The sequence below is a fragment of the Rattus norvegicus genome, chromosome 18, assembly GCF_021556685.1.
Source record: "Rattus norvegicus strain SHRSP/BbbUtx chromosome 18, alternate assembly SHRSP_T2T, whole genome shotgun sequence".
NCBI lineage: Eukaryota > Metazoa > Chordata > Mammalia > Rodentia > Muridae > Rattus > Rattus norvegicus.
The window spans coordinates 24,832,420-24,854,363 of NC_141551.1; the positions used below are offsets into that span (position 1 = coordinate 24,832,420).

Here is a 21,944-nt window from a genome sequence, read left to right on the forward strand (position 1 = left end):
TGATTATTAAAAAAACTAATATGTTCCTCAATACCTTTACAAGAAATAACATTACATAGTACAGGTAAAGAGAACAAATTATTCCCAAGAACCCAGGTACATTCGTAACTAAGTAACCTGTTATAGATTGACAAAATGTAAGCAAGCAAGGTGGTTTTCTCAGCCAGCTTCTCTTACTGGCAGGCAGCAATTTATGGTTACAAAAAAGGATCAGTTACTTTATTATTTGTTTTAAAAAATAATCATGTAAAAATTTTAAAAATCTCAAATCTAAACTTTTATACAAAATCCAATCAGTCATTTCTACTTTTAACCTTCAGAATGCACATCTACTCATCAGCGATTCTTATTAAATCATATCAGGAAGCTGGGGGCAAAAATGGATACAAGAAACCACTCATCACCTAAATCTCCAGCCCAGCCTCAGTGAGAGTCACGTCAGCCAGCTCTAGTCACTCAGCCAGCGCTAGTCAGTCAGTCAGCCAGCTCTAGTCAGTCAGCCAGCGCTAGTCAGTCAGTCAGCCAGCTCTAGTCAGTCAGCCAGCGCTAGTCAGTCAGTCAGCCAGCTCTAGTCAGTCAGCCAGCGCTAGTCAGTCAGTCAGCCAGCTCTAGTCAGTCAGTCAGCCACCCCTAGTCAGTCAGCCAGCGCTAGTCAGTCAGTCAGCCAGCCCGAGTCAGTCTGCCCTTGTTCTGATTTCCTGACCTCAAAAATTCCCTAGCTCGACTAATAAGTGTATTTTTTCTGAACTTCAAATTATTCTCTAAGATTTTCTGTGTCAAAGCCACTGTCAAAAACATCTTAACCTACCTTCACTAACAATTTATTTCCCTAGATTCTTTCTAAGGGTGGTGGTCTTTGCTGATAATCTACACTTCTAAATGCTTTCCTAGGTTGGTGACCGAATCATTAATCTGCCCCAAATGCCTGAAAGATATCAAGCATTATTATTATTATTATTGTTGTTGTTGTTGTTGTTGTTGTTGTTGTTGTTGTTGTTGTGAGTGGCAGAGACACTGCCCAGGGAGGGCTAGAAGCCCACTTAGAGTTTTCACACAGTTCTTAGATTAAGAGGGATGTGAAGTCAGCAAGCAAAGGACAGAACTCCACAACAGCGTGAGGCCCTCAGGACATGTAGTCCCCTGGGAAGAACTAAGTAACTCGTAAGAAGTTTCAGTGGCAGCAATGTGAGACACTGGTTTGAAACAAAGTGAAGGACCTGTGAGAATGTCATGGCTTTTAATCCAGGAGTTCGCTTCTTTGTGCCAGTGAACAGATTCAAACCTGTTTCTCTCCAGGGCCTGAAATTCAGTACTTCTGTTTCAAACTTTCAGGCCTTTGCTTCATCTAAGGACAAAGTCTTCAGTAATATTTTTTTTTTTCAAACAAGAAAAGTCATTTCTAGAAGAGTCTTTTGAAGGGGTCCAGGCATCAAGAGGAACATTGATGACTAGTTGCAGACAGACAGCCTTTTAAGGATGTGGTAAGCATTCAAGCACGTTTCTGGAATATGGAGCTCATGGTGATGAGCAGATTGAAGAGGCAAGAGTGGGAAGTCTTCGAGGAGAGTAGGGGTCAGGGATTATACCTGTGAGAAAGCAGGGATGGAGTGAGCTGGCGTCAGGATGAAGTGACACCTAAGGAAGATTCAGGTAGATAGCCGGAAGAGTGAGGACGTAACACCAAGTGGAGCACAGATCCCAGGAGGACTCAGCATGAACACGAGCGTGAGGCGGGAAGAGTATTTAGGGAACACTCTGACGCCAAGCTTATCTCAGACCTTGAGCTTGGGCGTATCCTACGGTCTGGGTGTCAGTAATATTCCCTGATATGGAATTTTTGAGATTTATTGGGAGGCTGGTATTTGACTCACCCGGAATGCTTCCAGAAAATAACAGCCCCTCAATTATAACTACCAGTTCTTCAGTTGTAGGTTGAAAATGTTGGTCAGCAATTAAGCTGTTTGAACATTTTCTTTCATTCATTGTTGAGCTAAGGGATAGTGTTTTGTTTTACATTTGCTCGCTTTTGCCATTGACGCTTGAAGAATACCTTGGAGCACTATGGCTAAAGAGAATTGAGGAGCTTTGTCGTGACACAAATGGAGAAGGTGAAATTCAATTAGATTGTAAATTCTAAAAAAATTGAGTAAAAATTCCAATAACATCATCTTGTTCAAAGATAAGTTTAAAAATCCAATTACCAATACATGGTCTGTAACATTCATTTTCTTCTGTTTTCATTTATGACAGCTGACAAAATTTTTTTTAAAGAAATAGAAAATAGAAAAAAAGTTAGAGAAAGTGATTTTCAAAACTGACTGATTTCTTTACATTTATAAAAGTTTGAAAAGGTTACCAACTGAAAAGTGACTACTGGTCAATAATTCATGGCCAAGAAAGTCTATTAAATGCATTGATTAGTCAACTCTGTCACCACATTGAGTTAACTCATCAACGATTTAGTAGAAAAAATGGCTTTTGGTAAAAGCTTTGAAAGTATTTCAACGAAATCTCAATATACAGATATATAAGTGAATAACTTTAAAGTCTAGGATGATTAAAGTAAAAATAGTCTAACTAGATTTTCGCGAAAATAGCATGTCTGTAAATTTGTTCAACACATAGTGAACATTATTTTCCAAAATCACATGGCTGACTTAACTGTGTGACTCTTAATGTAGAATATTATTTTAATATGTTTATTAAAAATTATTTTAATATAAAAGTCTTGACAGGGCTAGGGCTACCACTAAGTTGGTAAAGGGCTTGCTGTGCAATCACAGAAACCCAAGACAACCCTCCTAACCCACGTGAACTCTGAGCCCAGCGTACGGTTCAGTGATTCTAGCACTTGGAAGGCAGAAGCCAGAAGGTTCCTGGGCCTTGCTGGTGAGCCAGTCTAGCTAAGTCAATGAACCCCAAGTTCAGAAAGACACCCTGTCTCATAAAGTAGGACAGGGAAAGAGGAAAACACCTGCCCTCAAGCTCTGGTCTCCGCATGCACATAAATACACACAAACATACATGTGTGCACACAGGCACACACAGGTGCAACAAGCACATGAATTGTACAAATGTACACATAAACATACAGATACATTTATAAGGACACCAATTTTAATTTTTCCAATTACTTTTAACCTAGAAACATATTCAGGAGTGCTACACCTTCATTCCAGAACAGCCTCCATAGGGAATTGTACTGTACTTCTGAGATCCAAAAGAAACAAGGAGATTGTAGCTTTGTATATAGACACTGACGTGTGATTCAACCTGAGGGAGCTTCTCTGTTCCTGTCTACTCCCTCACAGCTCTTCCTTCACAAAATGACTGAGGAGGCCAGAAACCACTCCAGAGCGAGTCTCTTAACTCTGGGCTATTCAAGAAAATCAATACTATTTCAGAGGCTAGCTTTTCACACTGGTTTTCTTGACCATAAGTGTTAGAAAAGTTACTCTGAGCTGAAGTTTCATCTAATACAATGGTTACACACACACACACACACACACACACACACACACACACACACATACACACACACACACACACACACCAGGGTTTGAGAAGTTACAAGCACAAACAGCACCATATTTTTCATTAAACATAAAGAGAAGGCAATCCACCCTGTAATAGGATTTTTAAAAATCACATGTAATATGATAATACTACGTATAATCCATCTAATTTTGCAGTGTAGTATTATGCATTATACACACATACTCACCCCTTATTGCTCTGTTAAGTTATCCAGGAACATTGGGCTGGTTTGGGGATTTGAGGGAAAGGCTTGAGATAGGATATTTGAAGATGTTTCAAGTGTGAAGTCCTTTGCTACTACAGACAGGACAATTTACCCAGTCCTCCATCTTCCCACACTCCTCTGGCAAATGTACAGGGCCAGCATCTTTCCATCTCCTGTGACACACTTGTGTTTCCCGGCTCTTAGTCTAGGTCCTGTGTCCTCTTCACTTCTTTCTTATTTTAACTAAAAAAAAAAAAAAACATTTTTCTTGTTTCCTGCAAATCAAATTCTGTCTCTTTGCTTCCCGAGAGCCAGGAAAACAGTCACATTGAAAAGATCACTTACAGAGGAAACCATTTTTGAATGGAAGCAGTAAATCAAAAAGGAGACGAGATAGAACATTGTTAAACAGCTTAGCAACGAAGTCGTTCCCTCCCTGCATGGGTTCAGAGGTCAGACACTAGCTTTCTCCTGGACGGTACTGAAGAGCTTCAGTCAACACCTCTTGACTTTGCCTGTGTCCAGGACAGTATGCTTTCTGTCTGTGGAACATTGTCTTTGCTAAGGTCATGGGGCTTCCAAATTATTAGTGTTACTCTTTTTCTGAAAGGCAGAAGTATTGCCCTAGGACCAAAGGCTCATCTTTTCCTGATGTGGTACTTAATGGATATTGTTATATCAAAATAGTAATGTTTAAGCAGTTGAAAGCATTTTAATTTTATTTGTTGCATTCATTTTTAATTTAATTTTACTTTCATCATGTTTCTGTAGAAAATAATTTTCTAACTGCTGAGGTCCAGCACCTAAACACTCCTCCCTGAAAAACATCCAGAAACAAAGCCATGGTATATAGGAACTGTTTATGTTGAAAGCACAGCGTGTCACCCTGCATCCCACTTCGTTCCTCCATGACCGACAGTCCTATCCTTCCCATTAATTTTATATTACATGAATTATAAAAGAAGACTACTTATAACCCTAAATTGGTGCGTGTGTCTGTGAGTGTAGGCATGCGTGTGCTTGTGTGTGTGCACCTGCGTATTGAGGATCACACGTGCCTCTATGTGCACATGGAAGTCAGAGGACAGTTGGTGGTAGTCAGTTCTCCCCTTTCACTGCATGAGTCTCTGGCATTGAGCCCCGGTGGCCGTGCTTTGTGGCAATTGTCTTTACATGCTAAGCCGTCTTACAGGCCCCAAGCAGACTCATCATGTAAAAGGAAAACTGATGACAGTCCCCAAGTCTAGCCCTATTCTGCTATGCCACCTCCTTCAAGAAGGCCACAGCTAATCTTTTGCCAAAGTTCCACCAAATGGGAACTGGGTATTCCGATAGCCTGGGGATCCTTTCTCATTTCAAACAGCCACAGTAAGCAAGGGAAATTCCAGGGTGTGCTGTTTTAGAGATCCCTGTGGTTTATTAGAACCCTAATGAGTAATTTGGAGGGGAGTATCCAGTACGTCATACTGTGATTTTCACTTAATAACCCAGCCCTTCTGGGACCAACCTTGTGCACCTACTGCACTTCCTGGTTTCTACTTACACTTCAAGTTAAAGCCACACAAGGAAAGATTGGAAACCAGGATCTGCCTATGAGGAAGAATGCTTGGAATCGTCTTCCTAGGCCTCAGTTATGGTTGGATCATTCATGTCTTGAGCGTTATCAATGGTACTGTGGTGGATGTGAGAGAGTAGGGCCTTTTCTAAATTATATTTTGAGATTAGCTTGATCACCAGGGGTTTCTGTCAGGCTTTTTCATAGACCCTTGGTTCTGATTCATTCCCCCCTCCTGTCTCCCCCACCCCGTCTCCCCCACTCCCTGTCCTCCCCACTCCCTGTCTACCCCACTCCCCTGTCTACCCCACTCCCTGTCTCCCCCACTCCCTGTCTACCCCACTCCCTGTCTCCCCCACTCTCCTGCCCCCCATCCCCTGTCTCCCTACTCTCCTGTTCCCCACCCCCCAGTTCCTGCTTACTTCTTTAATCCTCGGTGTTCATCTCTTTTGTCCCACTTGCCAATGGTCATGAAATTTGCAGGTAAATAGATGCTACTGAAAAATATTTACTCTGAATTAGGTAACTGAAGCCTAGAGAGACGAACACCAGGCGTTCTTTCCAATCTTTCCTTTTATGTCTTTAACTTGGAGTGTAAGTAGAAGCCAAGAAATATCCCTAGCTGGCCATAGACCACTATGGGGATCAGGCGGGTCCCAAACTTCTTTGGATCTGCTGTGTCTGATGACCAGTTGTGTGTAGTATGTACACCAGCTGAGCCCCGGGACGTCCGCTTTGTAAGCAATGGCTAGCCCTTTGCCACTGTTTGAATCTGTGTGTTTTTTTTTTTTTTTTTTTGGTTCTTTTTTCAGAGCTGGGGACCGAACCCAGGGCCTTGCGCTTCTTAGGTAAGCGCTCTACCACTGAGCTAAATCCCCAGCCCCTGTGTGTTTATTTTCTTAATATTGAGTCAAGTTCCTTACACATTTTTGATATTTACCTTTTATCTGGTATGTTTTATAAATATTTTCTTCCATTCCATTGTTTTTTCCCCATGTGTATCTTGTTTTATCTGTATTTGGCAGAGGATGATTCTTTCTCTACTGAACTGTCTCTATATTAAAGGATGGGGTCTTCTCATGTGCAGAGAACTAGATCTCTAAAGATTTTTGCACGCTGCTGCTTGGTTGGTTTTCTCTAAATACAAACTAGCTTAGTTTATTGGAAATTCTGCTCACATGTTCTGTATCCTGGGTGAAATTTTGTCTACGTTTTCTAGCAACTGCTGAGAACATGCTTAGTTCCCAGCTGTATTGATGGCCGTTCTTACTCCTTTCTCCTCTATACATGAGCATCATGTGTTTTCGAGGTCTGCTGTTAGATGCATATATATTTATGAATATTGTGTTATTTTATGGAAATTGGCCTTTCAAAATTAAATAATGTTCCCCTGAAAATTTTCTGAGATTTACTTTGTTTGATATTGATGTAGCTATTTTCTTTTGTTCTGCGTGTATCTTTTATTGGTCATTTTATTTTTTTTAACCCATGTATGTCTTTAAGCATCAGTGGATTTTTGTTTATAGTATGTAGTTTGTCCTGGTGTTACAATCCAATATAAAGATGTTTAAGTTTTACTGATATACCACGTTTAAATTTATTATACTTATTACTATTGATTTTCAACCTACTACATTATAGCTGTTTTTTCTGTTGAGCCCATTGATTTTTTTCCTCCTTTGCATATAGTTTTGAGTTTTGCATTTTACTTTTTATTGTTTTATTTTAAATAATTATTTTAGTCATTGACCTTGGTTTTATAATCTATATCTTTTGGGTCTACCTTTAAATATATACCATAACACCTAACAAACAGAGTGACCAACTTTATTTTTATCTTCATGAACGTCACCTGGAGTACCCCTGTGCCTCGGTGTACACATGTATGGTCTCTTAAGACTTTCCTCAGCTCACAGCAGCTGTGATGACCCAGACTCGACTTCTGCCCGTCAAAAGTGTGCTGTACTCTTGTGCCCAGGACATATTTGCTGTAATTCTCTTTGCTCATGTAGACTTACAGGGCCATGAACTGAATGCATCACCAGAAGTCCTCATGCTTGGTCTTCAGAGTCTAAAAGGCCTAATTCAAAGCCATCTTCCTTTCAGGCCTTTCAGAAAGTTCTTTCTCAAAGTTGAAACTTAAACCAGCTTGGCCTGGAGTTCCCTTCCTGTCTATTTTCCTGGTCTCTGGCTTTATGTGTGGCATGGGAGCATTCAGCCCATGCTGTTGCATTTTGTGAGGAACTCTCCTCTTGCACAGTACACACATGGAAATAACCGTGGGGCACCCTATTACTCTGCTCCACAGATTACAGAAGGTGAGGGGTGGGGTGGGGAAGGGGGCGTTCCCTAGCCCCCTTACCGACTTGAAGAAGTGCAGACTGTTTAATCACTAAGGTGAATGCTGAACTCAAAACCCTGTCCCTGGAGCTCTGTGCTTTATTTCACTCTCAGCACGTACTTTTAGGAATCTTGGGATTCCAGTGTATGGCTGTTCTTGAAAGAACGCTATTTTCCTGAGAACTTGATTTTCTTTACAGCCCATCAATGTAATGACCTCGGATGTGCTACTAGCAACAGGGAGAAAAGCCAGTAAAAAGCCTGGTATTTTCTGAGAAATTTCAGTGGTGAAGAAAAAAAAAGAGTTTTGCTGTCTAGGGCCAGCATCTAGGACTTATGCAGCCTTGTTAGCCATGAGCATATCTGCAAGATTTCCTTTGAGGCCTTCAATTGAAGAGTTCACTGAAAGATGTCCGCCTTAAGTCATGTGCACAGCATAACACTTTCTTTTTGTCTTTTTCCCCCTCAAGGGGTGCTACATCCATTGTGTACAGATGCAAACAGAAGGGGACCCAGAAGCCCTATGCTCTCAAAGTGTTAAAGAAAACAGTAAGTTTATTTCATTATGTATTAGTATCTCTGAGAGGCCTGAGAAGTAAGAAACCAGACTCCCAAAGCCAAGTGCTCATGGAGAAGCCCCGCTGGTTTGCTGTCTGATGGAAACCATGGGCTGCTTTGACAGTCACTGGTTCTTAAGCTGGATGCGATTTGTGGAGAAGGGTGAGAGGGGAGAACAGTAGAGTAGGGACGTGAGCTTTGCTTTGTTTGTGAGCTGTGTCATGGATATATGTGTGTGTTTGTGGAGTGGGGAGACACCCTGCACTGTAACAGGCTAGGAAAGAAATGAAACACATGTGTGTTCTTTGAGAGGAATCTTCAGCTTCTAGGTTTTCTAAGGTTGAGTGTGTTTTAGAGAAATGCCGCTGGGCAAAGGTTGCTGCCTCCCAGGCTAGACCTGCTTCCCAGGCTAGACCTGCTCATCCAGAAGTTCAAATGTAGAGGAGGGGAAACTTTTCTTTTAGAGCTTCACTCCATTTGCCTAAGCTCATAGACAGGGCTAGGAAGGGGCCATTGCCTAAATCTCCTTTGCAATGACAATAAGGGACCAGAAGCAGGTGAGCTCACATCTTGGGTAGTGCCTCTTTGGCCCTTTCTGTTCTTTTCTGTTTATGAATTAGATTCTGCCCATAAGACTACAAAAGGGCATGATCTAGCACAGTGTTCCGTTGTCAAAGTTTATGTCAACAACTATGGGAAGTTTGTGTGTTTCTGAAAACCCAGTTGCCAAAGAGATTCGTGTCAGATATTTCAAGGTCAGGTGACAACCTTTTGCAGGCCAAACAGGGTTTCTGTCCCCTAAGGGCAGTGTATTGTCACCAGCTCTTTATGTATTATGAAGCAAAGGGAAATCTCAGAGTCTCTTGGAACAAAGAACTTAACAGCACAGAATTTTAGCCAAGTAGAAACAAAATGAAATTTTAAAACAATCTGTTAGAATTCTAAGCTATAGCAAAAAAAGGGGGGGGGGGTAAGTCCCACAGTTTAATCAGCATAGATACCAGTTTAAGTGTCAATTAATATCCATAAACTTCACACGTGAGTTTTCTAATTTCTTAAGTCAATATACAGGAACGTTTCAATTTAAGTTTGTTAGTTTTACTATATCAATTTCTTCATCAAAACCTTTTCTGGACTAAGTATTAGTTCAGAAATATGATTTCCTATTAAAGATCTAAATTTTTAAGAAAATAAATTAGGCTGTTTTAGTACTAATCTTACATATTATATGTGGACTTGACAGCTGTGTGTTTTCTTACTGGTTAAAGCGATAGTAAATTGGCAAGTTGTTTCCTTTTTCCTTATTTCATAGTCGAGGACATTTTGAACACGGTAGATTACGCGACATTCTGAGAAGCAACCATTCAGAAATGGTTTGTGTGAAGCCGGACCTGGTGGCGCACCTGACGCTTCACGTGCAGAGGAAGGGTGCTTGCAAGTTGTAGACCAGCCCGCACTCCACACTGACTGACATCTTGTCAGAGTGGAGCGGTGGGCGGGTCTTCCTGAAAGCGACGGAAGAGCACGTGGCTACGAACCACGTGTCCGGTGGAGCTGCGGGGCTGATGTTGTCAAGTTAAGGCTGTGCCAAATGGAACAAGAGAGAAACCCTGGAGGGACCTTGGCTCTGAATGTGAATTAGACGGGAGCCCCAGCTTTGTCTTTTAGGACGGACCACGCTGGGAGATGTGTAAATGAAGGGAATAGCAGGCAAAGCCACATAGAGCAAACTGCCTCCAGTGTGTGATTCCATATAGGTCACAGAGACAGAAAGTCCCTGTTCTAAGGGAAGTCAATGGTCGCCATGAATCTATTTACAGAGGCAAACTAATGCATAGGAAGTGTTTTCTTAGAGCATCCAGCAAAGGATTTGCACCGGAGGCCAAAAAGATTGCTGTGTTCAGAAAGGTTGACTTTTATGTAATCTTTTATGTCAGACCACATAAAATTGCCCCAATTAAAACCATTTCTGACTTATGGTTTTGCGGGACCTGGTTGACAACTATGGGACCCACATACAACCTCATTGAATGCTTCCTATGATTAGGTACTAAGGAGGCCTTGATCTTAGTCTCCTTAAAACTATATATCATTTGTCTATCTACCTATACGCCCCTCTCTCCAGGTCTGACTCATCTCTGACCCATCATTTGTCCACCCGTCCGTCCATCCATTTGTCTGTCCATCTGTTCATCCATCCACCCATCAGTATTAAATTAACAGAGATAGTGAAACAACTCCCCTAATTTGGTGGTTTATAGAGTATAAATTTCTGTTCTCCAAGGCTGATGTTATCACAGACACCAAGGCCCTGAGAGGGATGCCATGCCTCATGCCTCTTGCCTGGCTTCTGGTGACAGAAACCCATCCTTGGTGTGCCTTGACTTATAGATCATCCTTCCAATTTCTTCCTCTGTTGCCAAATGGCCGGCTTGTCCTCATATTTCCTCATCTCATCTTCCCCAGGGAAAGGGGGTGGCACACTGCCACTCACAGGGATACAGTGCTGCTCTGAGGGAAGCCTGCCTGCCCTATTATGACCGCCTCATAACTACATCTGCAGTAACACAGTTCTACCAATCATATGATCTGATAGTACATCTAAGGTCAATTTAAAAGCAGCCTGCCTATTATTCTATCTGGTGATGAATACATTTCACGTTAAAATGTTAATCAATACAGAGATAGCTTACCTGGCTTTTAAGTCAGTGTGGCTCTCAGCTTCTGGGTAGTGATCCTTTTTAGAGTTGAATGACCCGTTCACAGGTCAGTCAGAAACCACAGATAGCTACATTATGATTCATAATAGTATCAGAATGAGGTAGCAAGGAAATAATTTTATGGTTGGGGTCACCACCACATGAGGAATTGTATTAAAGGGTCACAGCATTAGGAAGCACTGTTATAAGTGATTAATCTATTATATAAACATGCCAAATAAAAGGTTTGCTATCTCCTTTTAGAGTTAGTTGTTTAATAACAATAATTATGTTTCTCAGAATCTATTTAAACATTTTTTATTGGAATTCATCCTAAATCATTTTATGGCAATATTAAACTCCTTTCTCATAGTTTAATATTTTTGGAGTTATTTATTTATGCTATCCATAAGAAAAATTATCTCCTATTCAAAAGCTCTATTCATCACTGAGAATCTGTCATACATCATAGGCAAAAGCTTGACTCGGGAATATTCATTCTCATAATGAAACTTTGGAGGAAAGCAACATTAAATATTTTCCTATGGTGAGAAGCACCCGGGCACCTTCCGTAGTGATGGTCGGTCATCTCATGCTGTCAGTGATGGGATTAACATCGGTAGGACTCAGAGTAAGCAAGAGAAGAAATGGGCTGAAGGGAGTTTTCTGTTCTTTATCTATATCAGTATTGAACATCTCTGTGGTGAAAAGGCCTGATCAGAAGGTGTGGTTTTCATCCCTTTGTTCTGCCAGGGTATGACCCAGGTTTTAACATTTTTATTTTGAGGCAATATTAGACTCACTGAAAATAACCACTTTGTTCCTCATGAACACCTCGTGCTCTCCAGCATTAGGACTAATTGGCTTACAGTTGCCACTGTGGTTATTACTATGGACTTTATAAGTCTTAAATCAAAGATGAGGAAAGAATTACTCACCGGTAGCGGATACCTTCACATTTCCCGGCACTTCCTTACTTTGCTCGCCATGCAGATATGATTATATCTTGCTTCTCTTTTTGTGTCTGTACAATAAATATATTTTGTGACAACAGTGAAGTCACACTCAAGACTGTGTGAAAGGGATAATTTCAAGCATCAAATTTGAACATGTTAAGTCATCTTGGTCCGAGTTTTGCTGGGTTAAATGGAATCTCCACTTCCAAAAAATGGCAGGGGGACAATGGAGTTTTATTTCAGGGCAGACCCATGTGGATTAAACTCACCTTTTATTCGTTAAAAAACATATCTCAGAATTTATATGATTTCTAAAGCTTAACCTGAATGGCTTGTTTTCAAAATAAGTAGCTTGATATTTAAGAAATGTATACCCACAGATAATTTATACTGCCCCTGGAAATTTAGAGGCTGATAGAAAAATTCCAGAAATCAGATAACAATTCCAACTATATGGCTCAGCAGTTGGGGAGGTTAGTTATGTTTTTCTAACTGTAAAATTCATTCTTTCACGAAATCCACCAGGATCAAGTCTGAGGGCACATCTTGGTGTGGGTACTCAAAATGCATGGGCATTTTGACTGTCCCCCCAAACAGTTGTACAAACATGAAGTCTGATCGTAGACTCCAGAGATGGAGACATTGTGTTTGATTCTTTTCACCACTTACTATCTGTGTGACTATACAAATTATAGACCGTTGCTCAAAGTCTGTTTCAGCTATAACGTGAGCTTAAGAGCATCTAGCTCACAGTATTCCAGTGAAGACTAAAATGAGATTGCTCATATAAAATATTTTTCCAGGACACAGCAAGCATGTCACAAGTGATGCACATAATTCCTAAACTTTAATGGAGGGAATCCACAAAGATATTTTATCAGGATACAAATCAGTGCTGTGCAGTCCTGACATCTCATTAGCTTTGAAATTGACTGATGTGTGACACATGATTACTTATGTGTACTTTTGTCTGTCTGTTTTGGGACAGGGTCTCACTGTGTAGACCTGGCTGACCTCTAACTCCCAGACGTCAGCCTCAGTCTGCCTCCAGCATGCTGGAATTAAGTGTGCCACCGTACCTGTCTATACTGTGTAGGTTTGTGTGAACAAACTTGATGATACCACTTTTAGAGCTCTTTTAGCATTACTGCAAAAATGGGTATTGATTTTACTACTCTGATTAATAACATTAAATGTGGCAGTGCAGAAAAGATTTGGGGATATTATGCCTTCCTATTTAGGGAAATGGACACTTGTGATACCTAGATTAGAAAATTTCTGCCCCTTATACAACTCTTTTCTGATTTGTACTTAGTTAGGTACTATGTGCCAGGACCCACAGTGCTACAGTATTTTCAGACCCAAGTTTTGTCATATTATTGATTATGGTAGAAAATTACCTATACATTTTTGGAAATATTTTCTTCGAGTAATTTTAGTAAATATTTACCAAGTAACTGCTGTCAAGTTTTATATTTTTACATAATAACAATTCATGCTCTTCAAAGGGAGAACTGTAAACTGTGGTCTATTGATCACTCTGTAAGTTACTTAAAAACTTCAATTAAATGTTCATCTCATCCTTATAGAATTTGAGCAGATGCAGCAGGGGAATGTGGAGGAATATTCTAGATAATGTTACAGACTGGCATCAGGTTTCCTTCCAGACACTGTTTAGATGAGTATCCATGATGTCTCCACCAGGAGAGATTTGCCAGTCACCTAGTTCTTTGAGGTCATACTCTTTTTCCAGTTCCCGAATAGGATTGAGTGAAATAGCATCTGTGGAAGTGCACAGGTTATCACTGTATTTCCTGAATGCTCTAGGTATTCACAGCAACTCTCCCTGTTCTCCATCTGGCCTTGTTCATATCTATAACGGTTGAACTTTGAATCACTATTCACTAAGATTCCTTTAGAAGTAATATGTGACATTTATGTACAGAACTGACTTTCAATCCAAATGTGCTATGTTTCTATACTAAGTTATGAACCTTGGCCAAGTGACAGGCTTTGGCTACCATACACACCCATTTTACACAAAGATGCATATGTTTTAGTGGAGACACACCGGTATCTCCTTATGAGAAAACTAGCAACAGGAAATTCAAAACCATTCAAAATGGCACCCACAGTTGTTTCTCACTCTGGGTTTTTTTCTGTATTCATTTATTCATCTAGTCATTTATTATTCTTTCTTTTGGGGTTTGGGGATCAAATGCAGAGCCTCATGGATATTATGCAAGCATTTTACCAATGAGTTACATCCCCAGCCTGTGTTATTACCACCTATAGCTACGTCCCAAAGATTAAATAGAATCAGTGGCTATGATCTGAGTCTTGTGTGGCTCAAGTGTGCTTCGAACGATTAGTATCAGCTGTTGTAACACTATCACTACTCCTAGAATTACAGAATTGAAATGAGCCTTAGCAACTTTAAATGTTTTATTTTAAGAAACAAAATGTTCTCTTAGACTTTATATTTAGGGCCTTTGGAAATAACACTTTTATTTGTTTCCTTCAGTAACTTTTATCAGTGTCTGTTCATGACAGTGTTCAAGCCCACATTCCAGCAGGATTGCACTGGTTTCTTGAACATTAAGCTAATTTTCTCCTTTTCGGGTTTCTGACACTGATGGGTCAGTAATGTGTATCTTATCCGTGTTGTGTAATGGATCGTTCACTATTTAGTGGATTTAAACAATAGGACATACTGTTCTTCACAGTCTGACCAGATGATTGGGTGGTGGATTTTTGTTACAGTTGTTTGTTTGATGCTCTTAGTGGGGTCCACATGATTGCAGGTAGCTGGGTCCCTCTCTGTGGGTGGGCAGCTGGGAAGACTGTCCCCTCTCTTCGTTTTTTCCTTTATTCTATCATATAAGAAGCCATGTCTCTGTTATTGTTCTCTCCCTCCTCTGGGATTAGGTGATATTCTATTTCAGAGGCTAGCTCTGATCTCTAGGAAAAGCTTTCTAAGTGTCTTTGTGGCTCTTGCATTAGTTCTTTGTAATTTCGACTTTGACCTATGAGTCATCTTCCTTACGCACAGGAAATGATTCTTGGTGGTGACTGAGGACCTTCATCTGCTTCTCCACCACAGAAAGAAACCTGCCTTCTTTTGCAAATGACCCAGTTCCTCTTAATTCCAGTGTGACTGTCTTTAAAACATTGAATTTCTTCTTAATCATATTAGTATGCACTCCTTTTTTTTTCTCCAAGCAATTCTCCTCCAGCCAAGTACTTCTTGCTTTGGACATGTCAGGCTGTCATGTAATAGTATCTGGGTGGTTGAAGGCAGTGCGTACCCACTACAAAACCTAGAGGATATAGCTTCAGTATATTTATCTTCTTATAGTTTGGGACTATTTAGGACAAATGACATCCTGTAGTTTACCAAGTTTGTCTGGATACAAGTCAGCCTTGTTCAGAAGAACTCTTGGTGACCTTCTTGGCTGAGTATACTCAGGAGACATTAGTATAAGCTGTTGACCACAGGCAGGCAGACGTTTCTGTCATCCTCAGCCAAAGCACAGGAGACATTCCCAAAGGCAACATTTTTTGAATCCAAGGAAAGTTCGAAAATTCACTAAAAAAATCTTGCATTTCTCCAAATAAATATTTTCCTTACACTGCAGACTTTGGGGGCCACAGAGCACTCTTTTATAAGTTAACTTCTTGATAAACAGAATTAAACCACCCTGTATTTTGAATTCTTCAACCTTCTAAAGCCACCTTGGTTTAAATGCAGTGTTTCAGTCTATTCCATAATTTCTCTGGACTACAGAAAACCTCAAGAATGTGACTAAATGCTATTAGAATTTATAAACAAATTTAATGACATTCTTCAATATTAAGTCATGAAACAAAACTTAGTTATGTTTGTATACACTGAACAGTAAGCCATCCTAAAAAGCAAAACAGAAAGTCTTACTTACAAAGGCATAAAAATATTTAAAAATGAATTTGTCAGGGGAGACGAAACACTTGCATACTAAAATGTATAAAACAACAATGAGTGAGATTGCAGAGGATGCACATAAGTGGACAGATGCCTTATGTTTGTGGGGTGGAAGAATTAGTGTGTCCGTTATCCAAAGCCATCTATGGGATCTATACACAGTTGGTGCCAGAATTCCAATGCAACTTTATCATAGAAATATCAAATAGTGAAAACCCTGTGGAATCACACACAGACACACACAGAGATACACACACACACAAATACACACACACACAGACATACACACACAGACACACAAATAGAGACACATATATACACACAGACACATACACACACAGACACACACACACAGAGACACACATACAGAGACACATACGCACACAGAGATACATACACACACAAATATACATACACACACAGACACATAGAAACACAGATACAGACACACACAGAGAGACACATACATGCACAGACACACACAAACACAGACACACACACAGAGACACACACGCAAACACACACGAACACACACAGACACAGAAACACATACATACACACACACACACACACACACACACACACACACACACACAATCTCAAATGGGCAAAGCAATACCTAAAATTAACCAAGCCAAAGTCATCACCAGACCTTACTTAATTTAAAAAATCGCTACAAAATTATAATCAAAACAACATGGTATGGTGATTAAAAAAAAACCAAAGAGACCCCTAGAACAGAATAGATACCCTAGAATTACACACATATGAGGTAAGGTGACATTTGATGAAAATTCCAAGAATATACAAAAGGGGCAACATGATATCTATAACAATGTCCTAAAACCTTTTATCTCTTCATGCAGAAATGAAATTAGCCTTGGAAAGATAGCTCAGCAGATAAAGGCATTTAACCTTTGATTCTGACAATTTAAATTCAGTTCCTGGACCCAGCATGGAAGGAAAGAGAACTGACTCCTGTAAGTTGTCCTCTGATGACCTCCATGGGTATGAGCATGCATTTTCACATACACACAGACACACACACACACAGACATACAGACACACAGACACACACACAGACACACATACACATAGACACACAGACACATAGACACACACACACATACAGACACATAGACACACAGACACAGACACACACATACAGACATATAGACACACAGACACACACACCCACACACACAGATACACAGACACGCACGATGGAAATTACATCCTTATCTTACATACTACAAATATTAACTACAATTATCTAAAGATTTAATGTAAAATATCATCTGTAAAATTTGTACAAGAAAATAACCAGAACATAACTAGGACAATAATATTTTTTTGGTTGTGGTAATACAAGTAGCAAAAGCAAGTTTAAACTAGCAGAACTGTATCAAACTAAAATGCTCTATACACAATAGATGACATGCTCTTGAATGCAGCTACCTGGAGAGGGAGCGGAGGGGCGGGACTATCTCTTGAGCCAGGAGTTCAGGGTCAACTGGACAGCAGAGTGAAGAGAAATCTGCTAAGTGTCTTGGCACAAACCTGCAATCCCAGCACTCAGAGGCTAAGGCATACGTTTGAAGCGACTGTGAGAGCTACACTGGGATACCAGGCCACCCAGAGCAGTAGACAGAATCTGTCTCACAAACGAATAATAAATAAAATTTCTACACTGCAAAAGAATAATTTAAAAATAAAAATATTTGCCAGCCATATATCTAGTAAAGGGATAATGACTATTTAAGAAATTCAAGCAACTCGTTAGCAAGAAAACAGATGACTGGATTTGGGCAAAGAACGTGAAGGGATGCCCTCCCCAAGGTGCCACGCAGTGCGCAGCAGACACATAGAAAGATACTCAACCTCACTAGCTATATCAAAAGCCCAGCAAGGTGTCAATATCTTTATTGGGATAGCTGTGATTGAGGGGAGAGTACTGTTAAGCATACAAAGAACAAGAAAGCTTGATGAACTTTGGCAGGAATGTCAACTGTTAACAGTCATTATGGAAACCAACGTGGAGATTCTCCAGAACGGAAAATAACGGTAGCGTTGAGTCAGCAATCCCTTCCCTGGATAGAAGCCCTAAGATAAGATCACGGCCTGCAAAAGGCCATCCTTCCTGTGTTCATTACAGCCTCATTCACAGTAAGGGTCTAGAAACAGCCTGCGTTCCTCCCATGGTAAATGAAGAAAGGAAATATTGAAAATGTCAAACAATATCCAGCCTTGAAAAGGAAGAAAATCATATCTTTAGCTGCATATTATGCCCGAACCCCAGAGGACATTGCACCAAGTGCAGTCAGCCGGACACAGGCGTGTGAAGATGATCTCACTTACATGTAGAATCTAAGTATGTTGGAATCATAAGGGTAGAGAGAGAAAGTGAGGTTGGGAGAGCCTGGTCCCAGGTGTGAGCTCTGGCTACAAATGACAGTGTCTGCCTGACATTCGGGAACGTTGAGATCTGATGCAAGCCGCACGTTCACGCACTGCTGTGACGCACAGGAGAGATGGAACCTTCACTCTGGTTTAAAGCTGTGCCCCCGTTAAACACTGCTATAAGCCACTCCTTTGTGTTCCCTGAAGGTGCAGGCAAGGTCACCTTGGTCAGTGATGGAAAGGGGAATAAATCAGAAGCACAAATAGACTTTTGGGGGCCGGTTGAGGTCTTAGCACACACTAAGGAAAGTAGCTTGGAGATAACAAGCCATGCCAAGTGAGGTGTAACTTTTCCAAGCGCCTGTCAGTTGGAGCATACTGATTTTCGTAGGGGCCATTAAGTCAGGTTTCCTGAAATAGGAGCAGAGATATTTCTATTTGGTCTGTGACAGGTAGGTGTATGTCTAATGAAGAGAGAAGATGGCTGGGTGTACTTGTTAAAATCTTGGCCCGTTATACCCCATACCACTTGCAAGTTGCAGCATTCTTGTCGAGACTCCCTTGCCGTAAGTTGTGGGGCTTCTGTTTGCATATTTCCCTTCTCAGATATAAACATTGACACTTGTTACAGTTCTTCTTGCTTATCTGTCTTCTCACCTGGTGAGCTGTCATGGTCACTTTATTTCCTTTGCTTTGCTTGATGAGCAGCATAATCCAGAAGTAAATCAATGAGGAGGTTGGGAGAGAGGGTAAAGGGACGGGGATATTGATCATTTAAACAGGTGGTGTTGCTCAAAAGACAAGCATACTCAGAAGACAGGTACATTTCTCTTTCTGTGATCCCCTCTAACGACCATATTTAACCTCCTAGTACTTCTACAGTGAGAAACTGGAGCTAAAATGATCTTGACCTTTTAAGTTTAATCCATGGAAAGGAAATGTGTAAACAGCCAAACAGAGGATGTGTGTGAGGGACAGAAGTCTCTAAGAGCTGAGTGGGAAGCCCCTTGTAACAAGCAAGCCTTGGACGGGGGCAGTGGGGTTGAGATGTCTGAGAGAGACAGAAAAGCCACATAGTCTATTTGCCTAAATGCACTTAGTATTCATATCTTAATGAGAAATAGAGAAGCCATACCTTCAATATTAATAGAGAAAAACAAGAAGTTGTGAGGTTTACACTTTTCGTCAGTGTTAAACTGTTTTAAGGTACAGAGTTGGTTAAAGTTTCATCTATTCTGACAATATAAGAAAAAGGAGAAAGACGGTTAAAGATATTCCCAGTTGTGAGTTTGTGTGCGAAGGCACTAATTAACTTCAGCAGATGTTTGGGGTCAGAGCATCTTAACAAGAAGAGATTCAAATAGCTTTCAGTGTTGAATTTGTTCTTAGTATTTTTCACATTAAACATTCTGGAATGTTCCTTCTGTAGTTCTAATAGCAACATACACAATACCAGTCAGAACGGGGCCAGTGATTAATTACTGAGTATGACACACTTCCTTCCTTCCTATGCTAATACAAAGCTTTCTATGGTGGGAGTGTTCCATTTCATAGAGCGTCAGAGATTTGCCCCAAGTACACAGAAACATGTATGACAAGACTTCTGAGAATCTAAACTAGGCCTTTTAAAATTTGGTTCATCAAGGCAGTGAAAGGAGAAAAGGCCAAACAAGTCAGGAATGATCTTGGTCCAGATTAGCTGTTGTTCCTTGCCAAGCTGATAAAACAAAGCAAAACAAAACAACCTAACCCCTTATTGACACAGCCATAGTGGAATCCACCATAGCTTCTAAACCATGCTCTAAAACAAGGGCGAGTCATAGAATCTGTGCAGAGGATGCATTTCCTCTCTGAATTCAGTTAAAGCTGTGTTTTAATGCATCTCGGCATGCGTTATCCACTGCTGTGGTTCGGATGTGAATTCTCCAGAGGTTCATGTGCTGGAAGCCAAGCCCCCAAGGGCCTGGTATGGAAGTGATGTGGTTTCATGAGATGATTACATCACGCTGCTGGGCCACGATTGAAGGAGATTAGTGTAGCTGTGACAGCACTGAGTTAGCTCTCTGAGCCATAAAGCAAGGCGTCTCTTCTGTAACCAGTTCTTTTCCTGATGTCCCACTAAGGTGTGATACAGCCTGGAGGTCCTTGTCATGATGCTGTCACCTTGCTGTTTGAACTCCCCAGTCCTTAAGAACCACGAGCCAAGTGAACCTTTTTATTATTTTTATCTTGTCTTAGATGTTCCTGTGTGGTAACTAAAGTGAACCAAGATGTCCACCAACAAGTAAAACAGGGACAGCTGGGGACATGTGACCTGTGCCCCACATTAGTGTTTCTGTGCTGGCCCTCCAGCTATCTTAGTGCCAGGATTTTTCTTTAAGATTTTAAAATCAGAATAGTCTAGAATAATTTTTTTTATAATGGCACCCACTTACACTGTGTGCTCTGATCTGTTTGAAGATATAAAGCAGTGACACACAAGAGCCCGTGACGAACATCTTTTGTTGATAAACCAGAGCTTGTCTACGGTGACTACCCTTGTCTTTTAAATTTTGACATATTTTAAAGAGGGAATATTGATAAAGTCAAGTCAAAATGTAAGCACCACACTAATACCTGCTTATACATTCAAATAAAAGTTTCCTTTATTTTCTACTTGAACCTAATACTACTGAGTATCTGGAAGGGAAAATACTTTTTTTTAAAAAAAGTCGAAGATATATATTTTTTCCTTCTTTGAAATAATTTCTTGGACTGGAGAAACAGGTCATTAATAATGCCTGCTGCTGACAGAAGACTGGTGTGTGGGTCCGGGTAACCACATTGCTCAAAATTGTTGGAAGAGTACTTACTTTTGGGGAGGAAGAGGTGGTCAGGCAAGGACCTAAGGTAGTCGCTAAGAGCATCGAGGTGTTTTGTGTTTAAATATTCTCTCGGTAGAGGATTCACTGCCAAGATCTAATTGAAGAGTCTTAAAATGCTAATGACTCCACAAATTTTTATTTCAATTATTTAATAGATGATGAAGGTATGAGCTTTTTAAATATAGTTAACGGGTTGGTTTTCTAACGGATATGATGACTTGGTTTTAAGAATCATACAGATCAAAGGACTGTCTTGGCAGCTCTAAGCATCTCTGGCATTTTGTCCCCACTATGGGCAATTTCAGATTCTGAGCCATTGTTGTTTTAAAGAACTGAGCCATTGTTGTTTTAAAGAAACAAACTGGAAGCTAAATCACACTCTTTGTCCTCTTGAGAATGTAAAAGGCATTTTGCAAAGTATCATCTTGACCATGTTAAAACTACTAAAGATACTAAGAAATTATTATATATATATATATATATATATATATATATATATATATATATATGTGGCATGGCTGATTTTAAGACAACTGCAACTGAAGTGTGACCCTAATGGTCAATTGTGATGATTAAACATAGGAAATGGCCTTAAATATTCCTTAAAATTAAAGTGAGGAGTGCTGTTTTGGTTCTGGTTTCTGAAAAGGTCAAGTAAAATGTATTTAAATGAAAACACACACGAGTTGCTCCCTCTGGTCACTGGTTGGCAGGGACATTATCTTGCTCTTTAATGGATTTGTTGAAGCTCTCCCCTACTCTATGGTAGCTTCTCTTGCAAGAGTTTGAAATTGTTAAATGAAATAGGAGAAAATGTTTATTTTGTAAATGGTGTCTTAGGGACGGTAACAGCATTCATTCCCCGGGCT

General features: G+C 40.3%; 1 protein-coding gene across 15 annotated transcripts in view; it reads left to right on the plus strand.

The window, feature by feature from the left end:
- Nucleotides 1–21,944, plus strand: part of Camk4 (calcium/calmodulin-dependent protein kinase IV) — a 280,008-nt gene that overhangs the window by 159,010 nt on the left and 99,054 nt on the right. For 12 of the 15 annotated variants that reach the window (XM_087592142.1, XM_087592146.1, XM_087592138.1 and 9 more), the window contains 1 exon segment: nt 8,108–8,186. The exons of the other annotated variants lie outside the window; for them this stretch is intronic. In XM_087592142.1, the coding sequence (XP_087448268.1) occupies nt 8,108–8,186 (79 nt within the window). 15 annotated transcript variants of the gene reach the window in all.